Source organism: Colossoma macropomum, unplaced genomic scaffold (genome assembly GCF_904425465.1).
Source record: "Colossoma macropomum unplaced genomic scaffold, Colossoma_macropomum, whole genome shotgun sequence".
NCBI classification, from domain to species: Eukaryota; Metazoa; Chordata; class Actinopteri; order Characiformes; family Serrasalmidae; genus Colossoma; species Colossoma macropomum.
In genome coordinates, this window is record NW_023495044.1 from 28,809 (window position 1) to 37,969 (window position 9,161).

Here is a 9,161-nt window from a genome sequence, read left to right on the forward strand (position 1 = left end):
TAACTGATAAGTAACGCACTCCATCTTGACCATTATAGATGCAAAAGTGAGGGTCAGGATGTGAGTGTGGTCACAATGAGCTGCTGCTCAATTTCCATTACAAATGAACAGTACAAGCCACCATATCACTTCATCTTTCACTCCCCCCCCACACACTCCACTCTTGTCCCATACATTAGCAGAGATGCAAAGCCAGAGTTATCAGTCACTCACACAGCCTGATTTGCATTTTACATACAGCTCAGATACAGGAATAATGGTAGTGTAGCCAAACGTTCTTCAGCTTTTCAGTGCAACTCCTGGCTGTTAAGATAAACGACTTACTGACTTACTAAAATGTTACACAATGATCATTTAATCTCCATCAGCCTGTCTTCTCTCTAGGACAAAATGCAGGGAGCCTGTTACACCAGTGCTGGCCTCTGTTCACTGACTGCCTGTAAACTACAGAGTAGATTTTAAAGTATTAGTGTTCCTTTACCAGGCTTTAAACAGCGAAGCCCCAGCATACATCATTGAGCTCTTACAGAGCTGCTAAAAAGCAACTGCCGCCTTCTCAATTTTTTCTAGTTTTGCATATTTGTCACACTTGATATTTGATACTTAATATTAAACAGACATAACCCAATCAAGCACAAATTGCTGTATTTAAAGGCCTTACATGAAGACATAATTGTCCCCTTAACTACTAAGTCAACATTTTTCAACCAAATTCAACCCAGGATTACTACCAGACTCGTTGAATCTAAAGGTCACTTAAATAGAACCTGTCCTGCAATCTATAGCAGACTAGAAGGTCTCAAAAAGCAGCACATGATGCCACGTTGTAAAGAGACACAAATACAGACGTGAAACAAAGTCACTGAAATCTACCAGTCTGGAAAGGTTTACAAAGCCATTGCTGAGGCTCTGGAACTCCAGCAAACCACAGTGAGAGCCATTATACACAAATGGAAAAAGTTTGGAACAGTGGTGAACCTTCCCAGGAGTGGCCAGCTTATCAAAATCTCACCAAGAGCGCATCAACTACTCATCCAGGAGGTCACAAAAGAACCCAGAAGAACCTCTAAAGAACTGAAGGCTTTACTTGCCTCATTAAAGGTCAGTGTACAGGATTCCACAATAAGAAAAGACACTGGGCAAAAATGGCATCCATGGGAGAGCTTGCGCAAACCACTGCTGACCAAAAAGAACACAACGGCTCACATTTGCCAACAAAACATCGAGATGACCCACCAAACTTCTGGGTTAATATTCTGAGTCAAAGGTGGAGCTTTTTGGAAGACATGGGTTCTGTTACATCTGGTGTAAAGCTAATACTGCATTCTACCAAAAGAACATCATACCAACAGTCAAACATGGTGGTGGTAGTGTGATGGTCTGGGGCTGCTTTGCGTCTACAGGACCTGCACAACTCACAACACAACTGCACAACAAGATTGCTAAGAGCTTTGCCTGTAAGTAGTAGAATTTTTAAATGTGTGCGGCTCTTTACAGGAAGCCAGTGGAGATTTGGAGAACATGTGCAATGTGATGATGTGACTAGGTACGAGTGAAGCTGATCATCAGAGTTCCAGACCATCTGGAGCTTGGGAATAGAAGATGAGCCAAAGCCATACAGATGAAGGCATCCATAGTTTCAGCAGTAGATTGAGAGATGCAGGGTCTGATTTTGGTGACATTCAACAGTTCAACAGACAGAAAAAAGTTTTAACAACAGACCTGACGTGGACATCAAATGAAAGTCACCCAGATTTCTAATGAGAGGAGAGGAGTACACGGTTCCATCTTCAATGAAGAGAGTAAGATTACCAGGTTTATTGAGGGTTGATTTAGATCCAGCAGCACACTTTTCTCTGAAATGTATGAATCAGGAGAGGGCAGTCATCCACACCCCAATTACACAGTTTCAAGTGTGTCAGGTCAATTCTTTTTGACAACACAGGAAACATGTATATATTGGTAAGTGAAAATATCTCTATTTCTAGTCAGTAATATTTTTCATCATGAGATCGTTGTAAAAATTATATGATTATTCAATCTATTTCTAGATGTTTTTAATATTTAGTCATTATATTTTGAGAAATTCCCTTATTCAATTTAATATATGTATTATTTTTTAAAACAAGCTGACAAAATATAACTCAAAACAGGAGATATGCCTAGAACTATGTAGAATACTCCTGTAACATTCTCACAGCATCATAAAAATGAGCTATATTGACTATATTTATGAGGATTTAACTTGCTAAAACATTTTTGAAGTATATTGGTTTGTCCTTCATGAAGATTTGCACTAAATGTTTGATGGGAGTTGCATCATTTCCAGTGAGGATTGTGTATGGGGTTAGTATAATGCCATTATAACTTTATGACTGCTATCACTACAGATAATTACTGTGGAATTGGATACCCTTTCCTCCATGCCTTCCAGGTTTGTCAGTTATAAGCTCATTTGCAGAAACGACCTGAACGTAAAATAGATAAAAGGAATTCTGCATGCAAATTAAATGAATGATCAGATGAACAGTGTGTTGTAGTACAAAGGTGCTTTCATGTATGTTAAATGTATTCAAAACATTACCTGTTTTCTACCATAAACTGAACAAGTTGTGAAGGACCTGCAGCCAGTACGAAAGACAGAGAGGAATTTGGAGGTGTGTCAAGTCACTGTGTTAAAACACACAGCAGGCTGACCTTAGGATCAGACCAAGGCAGACCATGACGAAGTCTTGTATTCTCCTTCTCTTAGCACTGGCAGGTGAGTTATGTTAATGTTTGAGTGCATGACTGCAAGTTTGATATAAAGATGGGAATGGTTTTAGACAATTGACCAGGAACAAATCAAATTTTTAAATTCTTTTTGGAAATCAAAATCTCCCAAAATAAAATTTGTAGGCACCTGTAAAAAAAAAGCAGCGTCACTTACTGTCTTGTAATGTTCTGTTGTATATTCTGTCGTTCATATATATCATATAGTTTAGACACACCTGTCAAATTTCATATTGCATTGATTTTCTAAAAACAACTTCTGGAGTAAACTATTTTGAAAAATAGATGTTTTTGCAAATGTTAATGCATTATACTTCATTAATGCAAAAATTAGAAAAAATAGAAAAATAATGGCATGTGCAAAAGTTTGAACAATTTTCCAGGTGTAAAGTCTTGGAACTTCGTTAACTCTTTAAGCCTTTATTGACTCATTAAGACTGGTTAGGCAGGTCAAGAATGGTCATTGTGAATCAACTGATGACAGTTCCAGAGAATAAGAAATACCTTGACTCTTCAAACCTTGTAGTGACATTCAACAACTATGAAATCTTCTAGGCACCTGGCTGAGAATCGGAAAGCAAAGCCAGTTGTAATGTGGAGTTATTAAGTTATTCACTTAGTACAATGTGGGTTTATTCAGTTATTCAGTTAGTGCAGTGTGGGTTTATTCAGCTAGTGTAGTGTTGGCCTATTCAGTTATTCAGGTACTGCAGTGTTGAGTTATTCAGTTATTCAGTCAGTGCAGTGTGGGTTTATTCAGTTATGCAGATACTCCAGTGAGGGTTTATTCAGTTATTCAATCAGTGTAGTGTGGGGTTGTAGTTATTCAGCTAGTCCAGTGTGGGGTTATTCAGCTAATGTAGTGTTGGCTTATTCAGTTATTCAGGTACTGCAGTGTAGGTTTATTCAGTTATTCAGGTACTGCAGTGTGGGGTTATTCAGTGATTCAGCTAGTGTAGTGTTGGCCTATTCAGTTATTCAGGTACCGCAGTGTGGGTCTATTCAGTCATTCATCTAGTGTAGTGTTGGCTTATGCAGTTATTAAGGTACTGCAGTGTTGGGGTGATTCAGTTGTTGAGTTAGTGTAGTGTGGGTTTATTTAGTTATTCAGTCAGTGCAGTGTGGAGGTATTCAGATATTCAGTTAGTGCAGTGTGGAGTTATTCAGATATTCAGTTAGTGCAGTGTGGAGGTATTCAGTTATTCAGTCAGTGCAGGGTGGGTTTATTCAGTGATTCAGTCAGTGCAGTGTGGGTTTATTCAGTTATTCAGTCAGTGCAGTGTGGAGGTATTCAGTTATTCAGTCAGTGCAGGGTGGGTTTATTCAGTGATTCAGTCAGTGCAGTGTGGAGTTAATCAGGTATTCAGTCAGTGCAGTGTGGAGTTATTCAGTTATTCAGTCAGTGCAGTGTGGAGTTATTCAGATATTCAGTCAGTGCAGTGTGGGGTTATTCAGTTATTCAGTCAGTGCAGTGTGGGTTTATTCAGTTATTCAGTCAGTGCAGTGTGGAGTTGTTCAGTTATTCAGTCAGTGCAGTGTGGAGTTATTCAGATACTCAGTCAGTGCAGTGTGGGGTTATTCAGTTAGTCAGTTAGTGCAGTGTGGGTTTATTCAGTTATGCAGATACTGCAGTGTGGGTTTATTCAGTTATTCAGTCAGTGCAGTGTGGAGTTATTCAGTTATTCAGTCAGTGCAGTGTGGGGTTTATTCAGTATTCAGTAGTGCAGTGTGGGTTATTCAGTTATTCAGTAGTGCAGTGTGGGTTATTCAGTTATTCAGTAGTGCAGTGTGGGTTTATTCAGTTATTCAGTACTGCAGTGTGGGTTATTCAGTTATTCAGTAGTGCAGTGTGGGTTTATTCAGTTATTCAGTAGTGCAGTGTGGGTTATTCAGTTATTCAGTCAGTGCAGTGTGGGTTTATTCAGTTATTCAGTCAGTGCAGTGTGGGGTTATTCAGTTATTCAGTCAGTGCAGTGTGGAGTTATTCAGTTATTCAGTCAGTGCAGTGTGGGTTTATTCAGTTATTCAGTTAGTGCAGTGTGGGTTTATTCAGTTATTCAGTCAGTGCAGTGTGGGTTATTCAGTTATTCAGGTACTGCACTGTGGGTTATTCAGTTATTCAGATCCTGCAGTGTGGGGTTATTCAGTTACTCAGGTACTGCAGTGTGGGTTTATTCAGTTATTCATCTAGTTTGGTGTTGGCTTATTCAGTTACTCAGGTACTGCAGTGTGGGTTTATTCAGTTATTCAGGTACTGCAGTGTGGGTTTATTCAGTTATTCAGGTACTGCAGTGTGGGTTTATTCAGTTATTCAGGTACTGCAGTGTGGGTTTATTCAGTTATTCAGGTACGTGCAGTGTGGGTTTATTCAGTTATTCAGGTACTGCAGTGTGGGTTTATTCAGTTATTCAGGTACTGCAGTGTGGGTTTATTCAGTTATTCAGGTACTGCAGTGTGGGTTTATTCAGTTATTCAGGTACTGCAGTGTGGGTTTATTCAGTTATTCAGGTACTGCAGTGTGGGTTTATTCAGTTACTCAGGTACTGCAGTGTGGGTTTATTCAGTTATTCAGGTACTGCAGTGTGGGTTTATTCAGTTACTCAGGTACTGCAGTGTGGGTTTATTCAGTTATTCAGGTACTGCAGTGTGGGTTTATTCAGTTATTCAGGTACTGCAGTGTGGGTTTATTCAGTTATTCAGGTACTGCAGTGTGGGTTTATTCAGTTATTCAGGTACTGCAGTGTGGGTTTATTCAGTTATTCAGGTACTGCAGTGTGGGTTTATTCAGTTATTCAGGTACTGCAGTGTGGGTTTATTCAGTTATTCAGGTACTGCAGTGTGGGTTTATTCAGTTATTCAGGTACTGCAGTGTGGGTTTATTCAGTTACTCAGGTACTGCAGTGTGGGTTTATTCAGTTATTCAGGTACTGCAGTGTGGGTTTCTTCAGTGATGTAATGAGCTGTCATGGTGGAGAGTCTTTGTGGGACACTGGTGAAATTGCATACCTTCATTCCTTCGGCGAAATTAAAATCTCATGCATTCTGCTTCCCCTCCAGAGGCCACATTTGGAACAATTGAGAAAAGAATATGTGGACCACTCTCTCGTGAATGCAATGCTGATGAAGGCAGGCACCAAGTGATGCTGTCACAGGTTTCATATGACAAAACCATTACCAAACTGTTAACTTTTGCACTGGCCAACCATAACTGATATTAACTAATACATGTAATTACAAGCGATTGTACAATTCATGCTTAAATGATATCAAAATAATACATTATCATACTGATTCAGATTTATTCTATCCATGATTAAAAGCTCCACATTAATATTTGTACAACTTCCAGTTCCCAGATAATGATATCCATTGCGGTGGTACACTGATCAAGCCACGCTGGGTCCTCACTGCTGAACACTGCAATGAACAGTAAGAACTATACAAGACATTATGCACCCTTACAATATATTAAGAACAGTAAAAACAAGCTTATTGAGTTCTCATACTGTTATGACCAGCACAAAACAATATACATGCAAGAAGGAATCTTGTTAAGTAATTAAATACCATATCCTGTTACTACTTTTCTTGAGTGCCTTGCTGTCCCTTTGCTGCTGTAGCACTGTGAATTTCCCCACTGTGGGACTAATAAAGCATATCTTAAGTATCAAGAGCATTAGTAAGGTCAAGTAACCCATTTCACCCCCCTTTTTATTCCATTTTATTAGCAATCTAGTGGTGCTTGTGGGTAGAGATCTTGATGTTGCTGTGACAAGAACAATTAAAAGTTGGAGAATTCTCAATGAGCATGACATCATGTTGCTAAAACTGCGCAGAAGGATTCGACTACATTCACGTTTGCCTAATCGCCAAAACTGCGTCACACCCAACATCGGTGCTGTGGTTAGGATTTATGGCTGGCAGAATGCACACATTCGGCACAACAATTTGATGGGTAAGTTTTGCTCCTGGTTCTGGGGAGGGGTCTGAAAATGCAAGTCATTGCTGGTGTGTCACAATCTCTACACAGATAAAAGGTGCTAAGTACAATTTCAAGTGATGAAAACAAATGAGCAGAAAAAAGGCAAATAAAAAAGAGGCAATGGTACCACATTAAATGGTACAATTTTTTAGCAATATTAAAATGCCTCAGCTCATTTCATGTCATATGTGAATTCAACTTTGTTAATTGCCATTCCACAGATCCCTATTTTGCAGGAAGACTTCGCTGTGGAGAAATGGATGTTGTTGCTTGTGCAAATCCATATGAAAACGGTGTTACATTCTGTGCCTTTCGTAATGGTATTGATGGGAATGAGGTGCGTGTTCACTTTCTCTTGCATCAAACATTTATCCTGACTCTAACTAGACAGTTATATGCCCTTCCACTCACTATGGACAGGTTATTTCATTCAGTCATTGAATATCAGTGGTCAAATTTAAAGCCCATGATTATATACTTACATCTCAACAAGCAAGTCTCCAACATCAACAGCATCCTGATGAAAATAAACCTCATTGCTTGACTAATTTCCTTTTCCAATTACAGGGTGACTCAGGTAGTGGTCTCATTGCAAACAACAGACTTCATGGAATACAGGTCTATGGCCATCACCATTTCGGTGCTGAAGAAACCCATTTCATTGATTTATGTCACAGACAGTATATAGACTGGATTTATCGTACTGTAGAGAATGATTAATGGTCAGTGTGAGCTACATTCCTGCATGTTATAATAAAGAGATTCCCTAATAAAGAGATTCCTCCTGATTTCCCTAACAGCAGATATGTCTCCCAGTTCTCTGTCATTCCCAACAACAACAACAACATTTGTATTAAAAATGCTATGCATCCTCATGCTATATTGGGTAATGCTTTACGGAAAGTACAAATACATGAACTACTAGTGGCATTTTTGTGAACAGTACAGTAACACTCCATTACAATTACGTTACTATTGTGAAACATTAACAAATGCATCTAATGAATGAGTAATAAACATGTAATGACTTGAAAACTTGTAAACAGTGTAAACATCATATGATCATTAACACACTGAAATGCACATTCCTTCTTTTCAGGGAACAATCACATGATATTCAAAAGATACCCAAACTGCATTCATTATTGATGCCTCAATAACAAAACTGGTACAATTGAAAGACATTTCATATTTCTACACATTGCATAAAAATTTTAGTTCACTGTCTTGCAGTTTATGAGCCTCATACCTTCACTAAGCCTTCACTAAAACACTGTTAGCTCCACTGTTAACTCTCACTGCGGAACATGGATGAACAAAAGTGCTCCAAAAGTGCCCTGGAGCAATACTGTGATTATACTGTAATGCTACTGTGCTGATCATGCAGGGACATGGGAAGTGGGATTGCTCAGGGGGCTGCAGCATCCCCTGATTTCAGGATTGCAACTGTTAAAAATGATAATAATAATAAAGCTTTCTTGGTCACCAGGCGACCAAGGTCCTTTCTGTGTGGAGTTTGCATGTTCTCCCCGTTTTCTCCAGTTTCCTCCCACAGTCCAAAGACAGGCCGATTGGACATGTTAAATTGGCCCTAAGTGTGAGTGTGTATGTGTGTGTGAATGTATATGTCTGCCTGCCCTGCGATGGACTGGCGACTTGTCCAGGGTGTTTCCTGCCTTCCACCCAATGACCACTGGGATAGGCTCCAGCTCCCTCCACGACACTGAAGGCAGAAGGATAAGTGGCATAGATAGTCTGTGTGTGTGTGTGTGTGTGTGTGTGTGTGTGTGTGTGTGTGTGTGTGTTATTTACCTGCGCAACAAAAAACAGCAGAATCACAGGCTCACAATGGTTAAATTTTACTGGCTATAACAACAGATTAATTTGTTTGATATCATGAAAAAGCCTTCCTAATACATGGTGGCGATGATTTTTGGCTAGCCAGTGGTGCCACTCAATAACCTTCAAGTGGTCTTTCAGGAGGGCTGCTGTTCCATTCCCTGTATGGCATCTTGAATGAAACCCAAGGCTTTCCCTGAAAAATACGTTGTCTGGATGGCAGCTTATGTCGCCAAATCATGTATATATCATTCAGCATTAATGTTGCCTTCACAGATGAGCACGTCACCCATGCCATGTGCACTAATGCCCCCTACACCATCAGGAATACTGGCTTTCGAACTGTGCACTGATAACAAGCTGAGTGGTCTTTAGCCCAGAGGACACAGTGTCCATGATTTCCAAAAAGAAATTCAAATCTTCATTTGTCGAACCACAGGACACTTTTCCACTTTTCCTCAGTCCATTTTAAAAGAGCACAGGCCCGGAGAAGGTGGCAGTGTTCCTGTTTATGTACACTGACTTCGTTCAGAAGTAAAGAATCATAATCATTAACCAAACATTTGAA

At 39.6% G+C, this 9,161-nt stretch overlaps 1 protein-coding gene across 1 annotated transcript; it reads left to right on the top strand.

The window, feature by feature from the left end:
• The first annotated feature begins 2,053 nt into the window (after window positions 1-2,053).
• Window positions 2,054-8,030, top strand: LOC118800964 (serine protease VLSP-3-like). Its single transcript, XM_036561146.1, has 6 exons — window positions 2,054-2,761; window positions 5,830-5,924; window positions 6,122-6,201; window positions 6,501-6,727; window positions 6,976-7,091; window positions 7,322-8,030. Exons 1-6 carry the CDS (start codon window positions 2,722-2,724, stop codon window positions 7,472-7,474), a joined length of 711 nt encoding a protein of 236 aa, XP_036417039.1. The 5' UTR covers window positions 2,054-2,721; the 3' UTR covers window positions 7,475-8,030.
• Window positions 8,031-9,161: the final 1,131 nt, after the last annotated feature.